The 19,135-nt window shown below is 35.3% G+C and overlaps 1 protein-coding gene and 1 pseudogene across 1 annotated transcript; both read left to right on the forward strand.

Annotated features, from left to right (window-relative positions):
* Window positions 1-428: 428 nt before the first annotated feature.
* Window positions 429-3,071, forward strand: LOC107061202 (F-box protein PP2-B13-like). Its single transcript, XM_015310039.1, has 2 exons — window positions 429-457; window positions 2,666-3,071. Exons 1-2 carry the CDS (start codon window positions 429-431, stop codon window positions 3,069-3,071), a joined length of 435 nt encoding a protein of 144 aa, XP_015165525.1.
* Window positions 3,072-9,381: 6,310 nt separating this feature from the next.
* Window positions 9,382-10,222, forward strand: LOC102583972 (pleiotropic drug resistance protein 1-like; annotated as a pseudogene).
* The last annotated feature ends 8,913 nt before the right edge of the window (window positions 10,223-19,135 follow it).

Here is a 19,135-nt window from a genome sequence, read left to right on the forward strand (position 1 = left end):
GTTTCAAGGTATGAAGAAGAAATTATTATCATGTTTGAACCAATGATGTAAAAGTATATCGAAACTTGAAAGTTAATTACAAGCTTTCCATTCATTGAGGAAAGAAAATTAGAGTCAATCTATGTAGTGTTAACTGAGACAGCTTATGTAGAGAAGACTTGGAGTAATGAAAAAATAGATTTATGGAATGCACGTCCCGGGCAGATGAGCTACAACAAGTTAAAAATCATGATGCAACAATCAAAATTGTAATGTCTTTATCAGCTTGACATTAAAGGAGACACTATATGTGTTGGATTCCAATATGAAAAAAAACACATCAACTTTCCTACGGGGAATCTAAGTATCAAGACAAGAAGTCACTGGAGTTGATGCACTTAGACATGTTTGAACCAGTAAATCGACCTTCTAGTAGTGGTAACTGATACATGGTAACCTTCATTGATGACTTATCAAGGTACGTGTGGATTTACTATTCGAGGAGAAATCTGAAGTATCTGAGAAGTTTAAAGAGTTCTGACAAACAGTGAAGAATGATATTATATTGGAAGGAGAATCAAATATCTATGCATGGGTAATAGGGGAGAATACATGTCACATGAGTTCAATGACTACCATAAGAGAAGATGATACCACAACAATTTACTTTCCCAAATATGTAACAACAAAATGGAGTAGCAGAAAGAGAAAATAGACACCTGACAAGGATATGCAGAATTATGTTTCATAGTATACATGTACCAGCAAGGTTTTGAGCAAAATGCATGAAGACTATTGGAATTCATCTCACCATTCGAGAAACTCAAGAAGATAATAACTAATGTAAATCACTTTCGAGATTTTGGATGTGTGTGCTATGTGCTCATGCCAGAACATCTCCACAACAAGTTTGATAAAAAGGTTGTTGGTTGCATCTTTATCGGTTATGCTGAACAAATAAAAGGATGGAGGTGATGTGACCCTACCACTAATAGCACATATGTGTCAAGCAATCTGGTATTTGATGAAGCATCAACATGGTGGTCCAAATAGGTAATTTCCTATTAGATTCAATATCACTTGAGCAAAAGCTACAAGACAAGATCAAAGTAAATAATAGGGGAGAAGGATAGAAACTAACCAAGAGGAATGAGGAAAACTCAAATCACCTACACCAGAGGTATCTCCACCCACAAAAAAGAAGGAGAGGTCATGGCAAATTGAAGCATGTGAAACTCCTGTGATATTGCAAGAAGAAGTCCAAGAAGCACCACAATTGTGACTAAGGAGGTCTACATAATTGAAATTCCCAAACACCAAGTATAATGATGCAACATTAGCAGAGCGGTCTAGATCAAGGAGACTACTACCTTCGAAGAGGATTCAAAGAGAAGTGAGTGGGGAAGTTCAAAGGAGGAAGAGATTCATAAAATGCCTGGACATCAAGATGATTGCATTGTCTCGAGGATCACTCAAAATGGATGCAAAGAATAAATTAAGTTGGTGCTGTGAGGGGTGTTAAAAGGTCATCACCAACTTAATTACTAATATCTAAGATATTTCAAAGAAGAATCTAGAATATTCAAGATTTGTATTGAAAGAAGAACTTTAGAATGAGAGTTCTAGAGTGCAAAATCTAAAAGAATTCGAGAAAGAAGTGGAAGGTGTAGTTCTAGAATATTGCATCCACTAGATCCTTCCATCAACACCGATAAAAAAGGTGGTCATTTGAGTTGTATTTATACTCAAATAAAGAGTGTGTACTAAAGAAATAATTGAGAGTGAAGTGTACTAAAAAAAATAGGAGTGCAAAAGAAAAAAAAAGAGTTTTAAGACCGAAGCTGGTCCTTATAACAATAACAACAACATACCCGGTGAAATCCCACAAGTGGGGTTTGGGGAGAGTAGAGTGTACGCAGTCCTTACCACTACCTTGAGGAGGTAGAGAGGTTATTTTCGAAAGACCGTCAACTCAAGTGTAACAAATTCAAGTACAAGGAAGAAGAAAACAATGGGAAAAGATATAGCAACGGGGAGGGAGGCAATGCAAAATCTTATAAGAAAGGACGAAGAACAACAAAATAGTGCAATAAACATTAAGCAACATAAAATGATAGATATCACAATCAAGAACTACAATAATACAACTAGTACAATGACAAAACACCAACAAGCCGAAAATCTCGAAAAGCAAGACAACACTTCACTACCTACTAAAATTCTACCCTAGAATGTGTCCTCCACACTTTCCTATCTAAGGTCATGTCCTAGGTAATATGAAGTTGAGTCATGTCTTGTCTAATCACCTCTCTTCAATACTACTTCGACTGGTCCTTAATTAGCATTAATAGTTTTCAAGTTATGAGCACAATTGGTTGCTCACACCTTGAAAATTATTTAATGCTAATTAAGGATCAGTCGAAGAAGTATTGGAAGGTCACCTTTATACGGCGCAATCTCGGACAGTGCGAGGTTCCTATAAATATTTTGATCGCAAAAAGAAAAATCTGCTATAACATGTTAAATTGCATAGATAATATATAAATCTTTTTAGTTCAACCATCTGGTACCCAAATCTCGTCAATTCAACTTTGCATCTGGTAGACCTACTAAGGAGATACACCTTACATATCATTAAAACAATTATAAATTATCCTTACAAATGCTTCTTGCAATACTTCTACAGATTCTCGAAAGTGGCATATCTTCACTTTGTACCTCAATTGGATATTCCTGGAAGAAAAGGAACAAAAGTGTTGTCACCAAAGCCAGATTATGTTGATTATTTGGTGTTCAAATTGGGAAATAAGTCTTGTGAACTTGAATATTCTAATTCAATTATTAGGTTTGTTAATTATGAGAGTGATACTGAGACTGAAAAACAAGCCAACACTGTGAAACTTGTGACATCAACAAAACTGCGAGGAGATGGATGGATGGAAGTAGAACTGGGATATTTCAATAGCAAGGAGGGTAGTGATGGTCCTGTCGAAGCAAGATTGCTTGAGATGAAACGTCATGGTGACAAAAGTGGCCTCATTGTTGAAGGAATAGAGTTCCGTCCCAAAATAATCAAATGCAGGTCATCATAGGCGGATCTGGAATTTTAAGTTGTACGGGTTCTGAACTATATCTCTTTTTTGTTTTATGGGGTTTGAGATACATTATACCTATTAACTGAATTTCTTTAAAATGTGGATTTTAAACCTACGTTGTTGGGTTCCGCCAAATCCGAAACTCTATTTTGGCTTGAAGTGTGCTTTAGTTGGTAATGACATTATGGTAATTAGAAAAAATCTTGACTCTACTAGTTATTTATGTTGCTCTTATTACCAAAGTTAGCATTACGAGGTGATCACGTCCCAATAACATATGTACTATGAGGATTCATACTGTGACCCCTCCTTTATTCGAGCTTGAATCTGGCAAGCCAAGATAAGAAGGGTTCTAAAAAAAGTACGAATTGAATGGACTTATAATGTTTAGTGCGCACAAATCTTATACTTGTGAGATAAACTCATTATGAAAAAAAATATTTATATGTAAATATTGGTGTTTATATATATATATATATATATAAAACTAAGCTATTTTTTATGGCAGAATGTTTTAAGCTTCCAACTAGAACATCTAAATAATAAAACTAATAACATACTTCAATCTATCAAGACATCTTTTTAGGAAACAATGAATCAACATTAAGTAGATACATCTAAACTAAACAAGCTAATATATGATGCAAGCTTCGGAAATAAAATCAACAGAAATCACTAAGAAAGTCTTAAGAGTTTTTTTTCCTGATGTCCGAAACCATTTGAACCTACTTCAACTACATTATCGCAACTTCCAAGGGTACGGTGGAGCCATAATAGAGTTATCAGTTCAACAAACAGATAAATGTAAACTATGAAAATTAATAATATATTACTGCTAACTTTGGAAATATAAGCAACATAAACACTATTGAAGTCTAGAGTTTTTTTTCTTAATAACCATAATAAGGTCCGAGCCAACTTGAACATACTTCAACTACGTTGTCATGGGGGGCAAAGCCATAATAGAGTTACGGGTGTCAGTTGAACCCTGTAAAATTAGATCTTGGGCCTAACTCACATCTCAAAAACTAGCACATGAGGGAAGAACTGCCCCAGTCTATGCAAGCAAAACTATTTGTCCGTTCCCCAACCAATGTGGAATTGTAACCACGCTAACAAACCCAACAAATACATATACTAAACAAGTTAATGTAATGCTAAATTTGGAATCAAATGAAACATTAGTCACTAATTATAGTGAGCCTTGGGTACCGCCGATTCAACTAATAGTAAGAATTTTTAAAAATTTGAGTTATATATAATACTATTTATGCAATTTAACTTACTATAGCACATTTTTCTTTTTACATCAAAACCTTAACGGAACCTGCAGGCTGCACACCATCTGAGTATGCACCGTATAAAGACCACTATTAGTAGGAAGAGTTTAAAGCTTCCTATTAAAGGTGACTCCTTTCAAGGGGGTGAACCACCTTTTCTTAACTGCAAGGAATCTTTACCATCTTTGTTGTATGCTAATTGACCTTCATTAATTAAGCAAAAAAATTATTAACGGTTTAGTAGGCTTGAGTAGGCTCTTCCACCTAATAGACTAGTTTTTAGGGTTGGGTTATCTTATTCAGTCTATTATAATAAGTATTAGAGTAGGGCTGATTAACACTTGAGGCTGCAACTCAAAGTAATAGCTTGATAGAATGTCAAGAGTGGTGGCCTAGACCAAGGAGGGGTGCTAGTTGTGACCAATCGATAAGAGTGGTGGCCTAGATCCAAAAGATGTGTTTGTTGACAATTATTGGGCACAATTGGTTGCTCACAACTTGAATATTATTATTGCTAAGTATAGATCAGTTTTGGTCTTATAACTCTTTACACTCAAATGACTACCTCTATTTATAGAATGCACCTTTTACCTATTTATAGGATTGCACTTTCTTGAATGATTTAAGACTTTACACTCTAGAACTCTCATTTGTTCAATTCTCTACAAGTCTTTAATATACTAGATTCTTCTTTGAAATATCTTAGATATTAATTAAGTCGGTGATGACTTTTGAACACTCCCTCTCAACACCAACTTAATTTATTCTTTGCGTCCAATTTTAAGGGATCATCGAGACTTTGCAATCATCTTGATATCCGGGTTCTTTATGACCCTCTTACTCCTTTGAACTTCTCCACTTACTACACTCTGAATCTTCTTCAAAGGTAGTATTCGCCTTGATCTGGACCACATCTACAAATGTTGCATCTATATATTTGGTGTTTTGCATTTCAGTAGTGAAGATCTCCTTAGTTATGGTTGTGGTGCTTCCTGGACTTAACAACACGCCTGGTGTGACACAAGCGCCAGTTTGCTATGCACACTTTTTGTGTGTGGAGATACCTCTGGTGTTGGTGATTTGGGTTAACTCTTGCCTCTAGGTTAGTTTATATCTTGCCGATTTTGCTCAAGTGTTTCTTCTTCATTCTGGACGAAACTCATTTCCTTGAACAATGAAGCCGTGTTTCCAACCAAGATGCCTAAACTCTATCAATCGTGCTTCAACATCTCCTGTATCATTGAAAATGTTTCCCATTTTTAATTCCATCCATCCATCACCTCTTTTCAATGGTAGCCTCGCTCTAGGTCCTAGTCCTGAAAAAGGGACAACTTTAACTCGTTGCTTTGCTTAATGGTCACTCTCAGAATCCACAAATCTAACAACTGCCTTAACATTTCTAAGGCCATAAAATCCATCTTCCCATTTGAACACTAGATAAGCGAAATATATAACTGGTTCTTTTCGACAACATTCGAGTTCTAATTTTTCCTCGGATAACAAGCCAACTGATCCGATTAAGTTTAGCCACTTCAGAGAATCTACACAAAAATTTACACTTCCTCAATAATTATATTAGTAAAGTAATTTCTTTCAAAATTAAACTGCAAATATATAAAACCTTGAGTTTGGGTGAGAACCATTCCCAATACTCTGGTGACCACCCCATATAATACCAAATTCTCGTGCTGCGACCATAAAACATTTCTTCCCTATATTCTTATCCAGCTAAAAACTCTATATGACAGATCAAATCACAGAGACAAAACATTATGATTTAAAAACAAACCAAGGGGACTGAAAAAGGCACTAGACTACTCTTACTGTGTCTAATTGGGATCACAACTGCACTCACTTGACATGACTAGCTACTTAAAATTTGGCCTAGATCCAAACCACCTAACAACCCTTAAGAATGGAACATGCCATTCATTGGCATGTTCTTCTCAGGTCGGGTTGGGTCGGTCATGGGCAGACCCTACCCACTAGACACGACTTCCACTGTACCACCTTTACCTACTACACAATCATATACATAGGCAGTGGCGGATCCAGGATTTAGAGTCCGTGGGTGCCAAATGGGATTCGAACCCGCAACCTCAACCTTCTAAAGTTGCCCTCCTACCGTGGCACCACAAGGCAATTTTGTTCTGTGGGCACGCTTTATATTTATATAAATATTATATATATATATATATACCTATGTATATATAGAGTTTCCGTCGAAGTTCGGGGGTGGCGTGGCACCCCCACAGCCCTTCATAGATCCGCCGCTGTACATAGGACCCCTTTTCATTGACATTAAGTCGAATATTATTGTATTCACGAAAATAGCACATTCACAACTAAAATAAAAACTTTAGAAAGATGTGACCCACATTTGATCACTCAATGATCACTGGATAAGATTGTGGTCCTTCTGATATCTATTGGATGGAGTTAGAATTTTCACTAAGAAAATTCAAAATATAAAGAAAGTAAACAGACGAATAATCCAAGGAAATTCAAAACATAGTATATATATACATAATTTCTTTTACCTATCTACACAATGTAATTGTCCAGCAATAAGGTATAAATTGACACCATTCGGATAAAAGTGGCTTGGTTGGGTGATAGAGTGTTTGAGCTCGTGAAGTTGTGATCTCACCATTTAATCATGTTTTATAAAAAAATAAACTTCTCATGAAAAACAAGACAAACACAAAAAGGAGGGAGGAAATGAAGAAATCATACCAATTTGCCTCTATCAAGAAGAATCGGAGAGTTACAGAGGTTGAAGTAAAGTTTTTTCTTGGAAGAAAAAACCATTAAAGAGCCTGATCTAGAAAACAATTTGCTGATAATCAGATGGCAAAAATAGTATCTCCCAGACGACGTTGGATTCTGCTTCATACATGAATGTTTGTGAGACAGCTGATGACCTAGCTACATCTTTCGGCGATGTTAACGAGAGAATTTTCATCATGCAACCTCCAGGAGTGTCTCACAAACATTCATGTCTGCAGCACAATCCAACATCGTCTGGAAGACATTATTTTTGACATATGATTATCATAAAATTGTTTCTAGATCAGGCTCTCCAATAGTTTTTCCTTCCAAGAAACAACTTTAATTCAACCTCTATAACTCTCCGATTTTTCTTGATAGAGGCAAATTGGTATGATTTTTTCATTTCCCTCGCTCCTTTTTGTGGTTGTCTTTTTTTCATGATAAGTTTGTTTTTTTTATAAAATATGATTTGATGGTAAGATCACAACTTCACGAGCTCGAACACTCTGTCACCCGTGATCAAGCCACTTTTATCCAAGGGGTGTCAATTTATAGCTTATTGCTGGAAAACAGCATTATGTAGATAGGTAAAAGAAATTATGTATACATATACTATGTTTCGAATTTCCTTGGCTTTTTCGTCTATTTACTTTCTTTATATTTTGAATTATCTTAGTGAAAATCCTAACTCCATCCAATAGATATCAGAAGGACAGCAATCTTATTCAGTGATGACTAAATGATCAAATGTGTCTGATCTTTCAAAAGTTTTTATTTTAGTTGTGAATGTGTGATTTTCATGAATAGAAGAATAATCGACTTAATGGCAATGGAAAAGGGTTCTATTTCTATGATTGGGCAGTAGGTAAAGGTGGTATAGTGGAAGTCATGGCTAGTGGGTAGGGTCTGCCCATGACCGACCCAACCTGACCTGAGAAGAACAGGCCAATGAACGGCATGTTCCATTCATAAGGGTTGTTAGGTGGTCTGGATCTAGGCCAACTTTCAGGTAGCTAGCCCTTTCAAGTGAGCGCGGTTGGTCCGTTGTGATCCCAATCGGACACAGGAAGAGTGGTCTAGTGCCTTTTTCAGCCTTTTTGGTTTGTTTTAAAATCCTAATGTTTTGTTTCTGTGATTTGATCTGTCAAATAGAGTTTTCACTGGATAAGAAGACGGGGAATAAATGTTTTATGATCGCAGCATGAGAACTTAGTATTATATGGGGTGGTACACCAGAGTATTGGGAATGTCTGGACTCCATGTTTTATATTTTTGCGGTTCCTTTCCATGTACTCTAAATTTTATAGAAAATACTTTATTAAATATAACTATTGAGGAAGTGTAAATTTTTTGTAGATCGTCTGAAGTGGCTAAACTTAATTGGTTCTGTTAGCTTGATATCCTAGGCAAAATTGAAACTTGAATATTGTTGAAAAGAACCAGTTATTTTGCTTATCTAGTTTTCAAATTAGAAGATGGATTTTATGTCCTTAGAAATGTTAAGGCAGTTTTTAGATTTGTTGATTCTGAGAGCGACCATGTAGTAGACACACGAGCTAAAGTTGTCCATTTTTTAGGACGAGGACCTAGAGCGAGGCTACCCTTGAAAAGAGGGGATGGATAGATGAAATTAAAAAAATGGGAAACTTTTTTAATGATATAGGAGATTACAGAAATGTTGAAGCGCGATTGATGGAGATTAGGCATTGCAGTTGAAAACACGATCTCATTTTTCAAGGATTTGAGTTTCGTCCAGAATAAAGAAGAGAAGGATCCTCCTCTTACTTTGCCTATTTTTTTGGCCACATTTGGATTGACTCGAATACTTCTTATCTATATTTTCCTTCCCGAAGAGCGTATGGAGAGAGAATTTTATTTGGTTTGATAATGCATAGTTGATAAACAAGAATCAGTTTTTTTAACAAGGTATTGAATGTATTATCAAATATTCCAAAGATTTGTTAGATGATCAACCATTTTTGTGCCAGCTCCTAATGCCATTGTAATTGTTCTGTATAATGCTATAAATTTATTTATCTAGTCAAATTTGTGAAATCACATGCATATGTTTTTGGAACATCATATCTGGAGGTTTTTGTTGCGGTATAATCACTCAGCATGGGGTCTGCTACAGTGTTGCATTCTCTTACCTAAAACTTGAGTATCTCTCAGATTTCTCCATTTATATTTCCCTACGGGCAAAAAATGTTAAATGTTCATTATGAATATCTACAGCATTTGGTAAGCCGCAAGCTATGATATCAGAAGACACTGAAGATGCCCAAACGACTAGCACTGAGAAAGAAGACTCCAATAGTGAACCGTATTCCATCACCTCAGGTAACTAACTATCCAGGAAATGTTATTGATCAACTAGCAATGCTAATCCTTCATTTTCAAAAGATATGTTACTTTCACAATACTTGCAAGAAATGAAAGCTCAGAGTACTACTGAAGATAAATTGGTACTTCTTAAGGGCGTAAGTGGAGCTTTCAGGCCTGGTGTTTTGGCAGATTTGTTGGGAGTAAGTGGTGCTAGAAAATAAAAACATTGATGGATGTATTGGCTGGAAGAAAAACCGGGGGATATATCGAGGGTGACATCAAACTTTCTGGCTATGCTAAGAAGCAAGACACATTCAGCACGTATATCTGGATACTGTGAGCAGAATGACATCCATTCACCTTAGTATACTCATCTTGGCTGTGTTTACCTCATGATGTTGACAAAAAGACAGGAAAGGTTGAATTCATGTAAATATTTCCTATTTATTTATCCTCGTACAGATTTTTGTTGAGGAAGTCATGCATCTTGTGGAGCTTGGACCATTAAGATTAGCCTTAGTTAGTTTTCCAGGGGTCAACGACCTCTTAACTGAACAACTCGAAAGGTTGACCATTGCAGTGGAGCTAGAGCCTAACCCCTCTATCATTTTCATGAATGAACCAACCTCAGGGCTAGATGCAAGAACCACTGTTTGTACCGTCCGTCAACATTTTGTTGGAAAGAAAAAGATAATCAAAAAGAAAAGTGAACAAAAAGAGAGCAAAAGAGATAAAAAGTTACTGCAAACTTCTTTGAATTTGATAAATTAGTCAAAGCAAAAAGACCTGCCTATAAATAGGCTTACCAAAAAACTAAAAAATACTAAAATCTAGGTCCACTAAGCCACTAATTACTAATTAGTTACTAATCTGCCACAATATTTAAACTTGCTAAGATAAAGGAAACTAACTAACAAACTCCTGAAGACTTGGTCAAGTTTCTTTTGAATCACTTTTCAACACCCCCCTTGATTAAAATCTGCAAACTCCAAGTTGATCTCTGAAGAACTCGTGATTTGCTTGGGGAAGTGACTTCGTGAAGATGTATGTTGCTTGCTCATTTGTATCACAAGACTTCAAAGTAATTTCTCCAGTAGAAACAAGACTTCGAATAATGTGATAGCGAATATATATGTGCTTTGTTCTAGTGTGGAATGCTGGCTTCTTCGACATCGCATTGGCAGATCTATTGTCACAAAAAATCTCAGTTGCACCGGTTGGTTTCTGATTAAAATCAGCAACAAGTCTCCTTAACCAAACTTCTTGACAAGCTGCAGAAGTTGTTGCAATATATTCAGCCTTTGAAGTTAATAAGGTCACCAATTCCTGTTTCTTTGAACTCCATGAAACTGTTCCAGATCCAAGATTAAACAAGAAACCATATGTGATCTTTCTATCATCAATGTTGCCTGCGTAGTCACTATAAATAAAGCCAATTAATGTGAAATTTGTTACCTTTGAATACCAAATTCCATGATCTGTTGTCCCTACAATCAGAGGCGAATCCAGAATTTCAAGAAGACGAGTGCACTATTACTTTAAGGACAATATCTAAAATTGTAGGGAAAATGGTCTAATATAGGCCTCAACTTTGTGATTTAGAGTTGATATGCACCTTGTTATGAAAGTGACTCATATATATCATGAATGTCATACAAATGGCTCACCTATACTCTTTTCCTCTAACGAATGCAAAAAATAATATTAAAAAAATAAATTAATATAGGGGTATATTTGATCCTTGTCATATTATTTTTTTTAGATTTTTTTATTCAACGGCTAATTTGAAATTATTATTTTAATGGTCAAATTTATTTTCTTTCACTAATTTTATTGTAAAATTTATTATAGATGCCCCAAAAATATTATAGATATAAAAACTAAATTTCAATATAGCAACAAAAATAATAATATTTAAACTCCAATATAGCCCAAAAAAAATTGTTCTAAAATTTTTTCTTAATTTTTTCACTTTTTCCATTCACAGTTCTTTCTTTTGATTTCTCTTAGTTTTACACTAAAGTGAACGAAAAAACAAGAAATAAGAATAAGAAACTCAAAAAATGTTAATTAAATAAGCCAAAAAATAATTCATGTGTGAAAAAGATCAAATACCCTACATGGATTTTTTATAATTAAAATAAAAATAATAAATTTAAAATTATTTTTTTATTTCCATTAGATTTCCAAAATTTTATAAAGACAATAAATTAGCGAGCTAAAGAGAAGACGATTAATTGAAATATATTTTCCTTCTATTTTATGCCTTGGCTAATTAAAGTTGTAATGACATTTCTTTTATTAATTAATATAATAAAACAGACATGTTTTAAAAAAAAAAAAAGGCAAATAGAGGGGTGGCTGGATTCGAACCAGCGACTTCCAACTTGATAATTAGCCCTCCGACTAGTGAACCATCTGGTCATTTTGTGCATGGGTTCCTTTAACTAATATTTAATATAAGTTTAAGAATTATACAAATGATATATCGAGTTTAGCCGGATGACCACGGGTTCCGGTGACCCAAATTTTACACTTAAATTTGCCCCTGCCTACAATATACTCAATACTCTCTTTGCAGCTCTAGGGTGAAGTTTACTTGGATTGTGCATAAATCTCGATATGATGCCAACAGAGAAAGAAATGTTTGTCCTTGTATGAGACAAGTAGTTCAAACCACCAACCAAACTTCTAAAATAAGTCGCATTTGTCATTTCAGAACCATCATCACGATACAACTTTTGATTAATATTCATCGGCGTAGCAACAACAATGCAATTTACCATATTGAACTTTTCAAGAGATCTGTTGCATATTTTCTTTGTGAAAGAAATATGCCATCAACTCCCTGTTTTACCTCAAGACCAAGAAAATAATGCAGTAGACCCAAATCAGACATCTCAAAATTCTTCATCATGCAATCTTTAAATTCAGTGACGATAGACTCACTCGAACCCATATATATCATATTGTCAATATAAAGACATACAACTAGAAAAACATTTTTGCCTCCTCTTTTTTTATGAAGAGTAGGTTCATTGTTGCTCCTTTGGAAGCCACTCTACTGGAAATAAGAATCAATTTTGAAGTACCATGCCCGCGACACTTGTTTTAAGCCATAAAGTGCCTTTCTAACTTGTAAACCTTATTTTCTTTGCCATTAACTACAAAACCTTCAGGTTGTGAGACATAAAATTCCTCTTCCAAATCACCATTAATAAAGGAGGATTAATATCAAATTGGTACACTGGCGAATTTAATTTAACTGCCAAGGCAAAAAAAGCTCTCACTGTTTCAAATCGGGCAATAGGAGAAAAAGTTTCGTCGAAGTCAATACTTTGTTGTTGGGAATAACCCTTCGTGATGAGCCTTGAATTGTGTTTTTGAATGCTACCATCTGCATGATACTTGGTTCTAAACACCCATTTGAGCCCATTGGCTTTCTTTCCTTGTGGAAAATTTACCAAGTCTCATGTTTGATTCTTTTGAATAGCCATCAACTCCTATTCCATACCCTTGCACCATTTATCCTCTTTTTCATCATCTTCAAAGAAACTAGGATCTAAAACAAGTAAAGAAAAAGTACAAGATGTACTGTTAGCATATCTAGGTTTTTGTTTCCTATCTCTTGTTGATCTTCTCAATGGAGTTGGCTTAGCGAAAAGTTTTTCCAATATTGGAGAAGTTGTTGGTGCAATCGATGAGGTAGTCGATGGACCAACCAAAAAAGGATCTGCTACATACTCTTGATCAACAATATTGTCAGAAGGCAACAATTGATTGTTTGAACTTTCATTTGTGGAATTAAAGTTCCAACTTGCATCTTTATTAAACACAACATTTCTATTGACCGTAATTTTCCCACTCACTGGATTATATAACTTAAGCCTTGGATTGTGTGCTATATCCTACAAATATACATTTTCACATTCTTCATCAAGCTTACGTCGAGCTTGTGAATTTATCAAGGCATAATCTATACAACCAAAGACACGTAAGTGGCTTACCTTGGACTTGTTACCTCTCCAAGCTTCATATGGTGTTTTATTAAACATTGTCTTAGTGGGAGAAATATTTAGCAAATAGATAGCTGTGGCAACAGTTTTTACCCAAAAATACTTCAGTACACATCTACCTCCATCATGCTTTTGCCCATCTCGACAATTGTGTGGTTCTTTCGTTCTCCTACACCAATTTGCTCTAGTGTATAAGGTTATGTGAGTTCTCTGTGTATTCCATTTTCCTCACAAAAGGAACTGAATTTTTTTGACATAAACTCACCACATCTATATGTCCAAAGAGTTTTGAGTCTACATCCATTTTGCCTCTCAACAAAAGATTTGAATTTCTTGAAATTATCAAAAGTTTCAAATTTAAATTTCAAGAAATATATCCAACTCATAGAACTATAATCATCAGTAAAAAGTAGGAAGTATCGACTTCCCTCCAAGGACTCCACACTCATAGGACCGCACAAATAAATATGTACTAACTCAAGACAAATAGAAGCTCTCCAAGACTTGCCTACGGGAAAACACATTTTACTTTGTTTTCCATAAACACAACTTCCACAAAAATCAAGATTCTCAACTTTTGGCAGCCCAAAAACCATTTTCATTTGGCTCAATAACTTCAATCCATTAACATTTAAATGCCCATAACGCAAATGCCATAGTCTAGTTTCATTATCTCCACTAGCTACCATAGTACAACTCTCAACCATTGAAACTTCTAAAGGAGACATTTTATTGTTAGCCATTGAAACTTTTAGCAATGGTTTTCCCAGATTTGTTATTTTTAATAGTGCAAACACCATCGACAAAAGAAATTGAGTATCTGCTAGTCATTGGTTGTCCAATGCTAACCAAATTATGAGATAGACTAGGAACAAACATCACATCTTCTAAAATCTTAGCATTACCTTGGCTGATCATAATGCTAACAGTACCTCTGCCTTCAACCTGAATCTTTTTGTTGTCTCTTAGCCTTACGTCTAATTTTTTGGACTCATCAAGCTCCTTGAACAATGATCTTGTTCCAGACATATGATTTGAACAACCACTATCCAAAAACCAGAAATCATTAGGAGTTTCTTTTTTCACAGTAAAAGGCAATGAACAACTTACTATCATCGTCATTTTTCTCTACAAAGCCTGCTTGGTTATTGTCATCCTTCTGCTTTTGCCAACAATAACCTTCTTTATGACTTGATTTTCTGCAGTAGTTGCACATAAACATCCTAGTATGCTTCTATTCATTTGAACCTCCTCTATATTGGTTTATTCCTTGGCCTCTTCCTCGAAAACCATCTCTGCCTCTTCCACGATTTGCAAAGTTTTCTAGCTTATCTATCTGATGAGTGGGCTCCCCCTTCACTTGAAATGCATTTTCTTCATTTTTTTCATGTGACCTTAAGAGTCACTCTTCATGAGCTTGCAAAGAACTCATTAGTTCATCCAAAGTATAATTAGATAAGTCATGAGATTCCTCAATCGCAAAAAAAATATGTTCAAACTTTAGAGTAAGACTCCTTAAAACTTTTTCTATAACAGTTTCTTCAGATATATTTTCACCATAAGACTTTATTTGATTAACAAGAGAAGAAACAATAGACAAATAAGTTTGAACAAATTCATTACGTTTCATAGGAAGAGTTTCAAAGTCATGACGGTAAGTCTGCAATTTTATTGTAATCACCTTAGCTGAACCTTGAAATTCCTTCTTCAAAATCTTCCATGCCTGAGAAGATGTAGTTGCTGCTACAATTCTTGAAAAAAATTGTGTCATGGACTGCTTGTTGAATTAGGAATAGCGCTTCAACATCCTTCTTTTTTATCTCTTTAATTTTCCGTCTCTTCGTCAGAGTCTGATTAATCCACGTAGCCTGCTTCAACCAACTCTTAAACTCCTAGTCATTTGAAAAGAGTTTTCATTTTGATACTCCAAAACTCGTACTTTTCACAACTAAAATTGGCATGAGTTAATGGAAAGATGATGAAATACCATTTAATGCCATTTTTCCTCACAATTCACTCGACTTTCGGAAAGGAACCTTGCTCTGATACCAGATTTGTTGGAAAGAAAAAGATAATCAAAAAGAAAAGTGAACAAAAAGAGAGCAAAAGAGAGAACAAGTTACTACAAACTTCTTTGAATCTGATTAATTAGTAAAAGCAACAAGACCTGCCTATAAATAGGCTTACCAAAAAACTGAAAATACTCAAATCTAGGTTCACTAACCCACTAGTTACTAATCAGCTATTAATTTCCTTTAACTTGCTAAGATAAAGGAAGCTAACTAACAAACTCCTGAAGACTTGGTCAAGTTTCTTTTGAATCACTTTTCAACAATTTTTGAAGCCTTTGATGAGGTGAATATGTTATTTTTTAACTCAATCAAGTTGTTCATTGTTTTTCCTAGACTTTTGTCATCAAATACTAATATAAACACCACTTTGAAGTTTTTTCTAATGAAACGAGGAGGACAAGGGATATATATTGGTCCATTGGGCTGCCATTCTTGCCATTTGATCAAATACTTTGAGGTAAGTTGTCTAAGTGAAGGAGATCTTTCCTTTTTCGAATTCATACGACCAAATACTAAGTTGAGTTCTCTTGTGCACAGTTATGCCTAGAGTATGTAAAACAAACAATGGCTACAATCCAACAACTTGGAATGTATTTTTCCATACCCTATGTCTTTGGTCAAATGAGCATAGAGTTCAATTTCTTATAGGCCAATCTCGAGTTAATTTCACATTTGATCACTGAGATTTCCCACTATAAATTGCCACATTTAAGTAACTGAATGTAATTCTCTCTAACAGTAGAAGACATAAAACTAATTATGTCATATTAAAGTAACAGAGTTTTGCCCTTCTATAACAGTAAAGTCGCCTTGATGGATAGGTTGTATCGTTATATAGTAGGAAAAGTTCATACCTCAACAATTAGGTGAAATGTCTAAATTTACTTAAATTTTTCTATCTTGCAGATTTTCATTGAAATCGCTTATGTATTTATGTAAGTTATTTTCTGTGGTGCCATTATGTATGCTATTATTAGATTTTAATAGACAGCCACAACGTTCTTTTTGGTACTTGCCCGTCCTGTTTTTCACCCTCTTGTACTTCACTTTCTATGGCATGATGACCGTTGTTGTTACCCCAAATGTAAGTGTTTCTCATATTATCGGCTTCTTCTTCTAAGGTGTATGGAATATTTTCTCAGGATTCTTCATTCCACGACCTGTAAGTTCTTGAAACACTCCATGTTTTGTTGCATCAAAACTGATTTAGAGTTCGGAAATGACACATTCGCTGTATTTTTTTTGTTTTCATTAAAAAATCAACATTATACCATATAGTGAAGATGGTACTATTGGTGTTTTCCTATTTCATGGACCTTGTATGGTTTGGTTGCATCACATTTTGGAGATCTGCAGAATAAATCTATTGATGATGAACGTGGAACATTCTTGAGACACTACTTCAGCTTCAAGCATGATTTTCTTTTAATAGTTGCAGTTGTGATTGTCAGGTACACCGTTGTTTTTGGCTTCACATTTGCTTTCGCTATTAAGGCATTCAACTTCCAAATGAAACAAAAAGATGTTACCTACTAAAGATGTATGAGGAAACTACTGCTAGTGAAATGGGGCAACACGTGAAACATTGTCTCCACTGCTAGTAAAATGGGGCAGACACAGACAATACAAGGAATTTCTCTCGAGATCAAGTACAGGCGAGAAATATTTTGAAACTATTGTATATAGATTTGTACTTGAACAAGTCTACTTTCTATTATTATTATTCTTTGTGAATTCCAAGTATTTTGGTGTAAGAGCTAGTAAATTGTTAATGTTGAATTAAAATGCAGTGGCAAATTCATTCCATGGTTATATATTAGCCTTTTTTGTTCTCTATATCTAAAACTTTGGAAAAAAATATTATTCAAAAGACAAACTAACTAATTTGGGTATTGGATATCAATCGACATATGGTCTATGCGTGAGTACTATGTATGCAGTGGTGAAGCCATTTTATGCTAAGGGGTGTCAATTGTATATACTATTTGTTGACCATTTTATATTTTGACACTGCTTAGTAAGATTTTTGACTCCACCACAGTGTGTATGGTGGAATGTGCGCCCTATTGTAGCTAGTCATGTCAAGTGAGCGGAATTGGTCCGTTATGAGTCCAATCAGGCATAGTAAGAAAAGGCCAGCCTAACCCATCCATTATATAGGGTAGGTCCTTTTTTCAGCCTTTTTGGTTTGTTTTAAATCCTAATGTTTTGTGTTTGATTTGATTTGTGAAATAGAGTTTTTCGTCAGATAAGAAGACGGGTAAGAAGTGTTTTATGGTCACAACACGAGAACTTGGCATTGCATGGGTCATTCACCAGAGTATTGGGAATGGTTATTGTAAAGATATGGCACATGGGCCTAACTCAACCCCAAAAGCTAGCTCATGAAAGGGGGGGTTCCAGGTCCATATAACGAGACCACTAGTTCGTTCCCCAACCAATCTGAAACTTTTACCCACTCTAACACCCCTTTTTACGCCCAGGCCCGACTGGAGTGTGGATCGAGCGTCTAAACGGGGATAGACCTGGCTCTAATACCATGTAAATATATGGCACCTGGGCCTAACTCAATCCCAAAAGCTAGCTCATGAGGGGAGGATTCCCTAAGTGCATATAAGGAGACCACCAGTCCATTCCCCAACCAATGTGGGACATTTACCCACTTAACACCCCTTCACTCCCAAGCCCGACTGGATCGTGGACTGGATGCCCAAAAGGGGATGGACCTGACTTTTATACCATGTAAAGATATGACACTTGGGCGTAACTCGACCCCAAAAGCTAGCTCATGAAGAGAGAATTTCCCAATTCCATATATGGAGACCACTAGTTTATTCCCCATTATCTCATCCAGACTCCGGGCTTTATATTTTCGTGATCCCATTCAACGTACTCAAGTTTTTTGAAAGATATTACTTTATTCAATATAGATATTGAGCATGGTGCAGTTTTTTGTAGATTCTCTTAAGTGACTAAACTAAATTTGGTCTATTGGTTCGATACTTGAGGCAAAATGGGAACTTGAATATTATCAAAAAAAACCAAATATGTTGCTCATCTAGTGTTCAAACTGGAAGATAACTTTTATCAACTAAGAACTGCTAGTGGAGTTGTTAGATTCAATGATTCTAAGAATGACCATTAAATAGAGAAACGAGCTGAAGTTGTTGGGTTTTCAGGACGAGGACCTAGAGTGAAGCTACCCTTGTAAATAGGTGATAGATGGAACTAAAAAATGGGAAACTTTTTCAGCGATACTGGAGAACAAGGAAATGTTGAAGTGAAATTGATGGAGATTCGATAGAAAAGATGGCCTCATTGTTCAAGGAATTGAGTTTCGTCCTGAACAAAGAAGAGAAAGATCCTCCTCTTACTATGTAATATCTTTTATTTTGGTCTCATTTGTATTGATTCAAATACTTCTTTATATGGCCCTTCTCGAGGCATATATCGAGAGAGAATTATATTTGGTTTAGATAATGTGTTGAATGTAAGGCGGATCCAAGATTTAAAGTGGATAGATTCCTACAATGACCTCATGTTAATACACAATTATGATTGAATTATAGATATTACTCTTTGGATGCGCCTCTGTT

Source organism: Solanum tuberosum, unplaced genomic scaffold (assembly GCF_000226075.1).
Source record: "Solanum tuberosum cultivar DM 1-3 516 R44 unplaced genomic scaffold, SolTub_3.0 scf00123, whole genome shotgun sequence".
NCBI lineage: Eukaryota > Viridiplantae > Streptophyta > Magnoliopsida > Solanales > Solanaceae > Solanum > Solanum tuberosum.

Bases quoted from the DNA above. Each gene is read 5' to 3' on its own strand.
- LOC107061202 (XM_015310039.1), top strand. From the start codon at position 429: ATGGTAACCTTCATTGATGACTTATCAAG. The intron at 458-2,665 runs GTACGTGTGGAT...ATACTTCTACAG, and splicing joins TTCATTGATGACTTATCAAG to ATTCTCGAAAGTGGCATATC.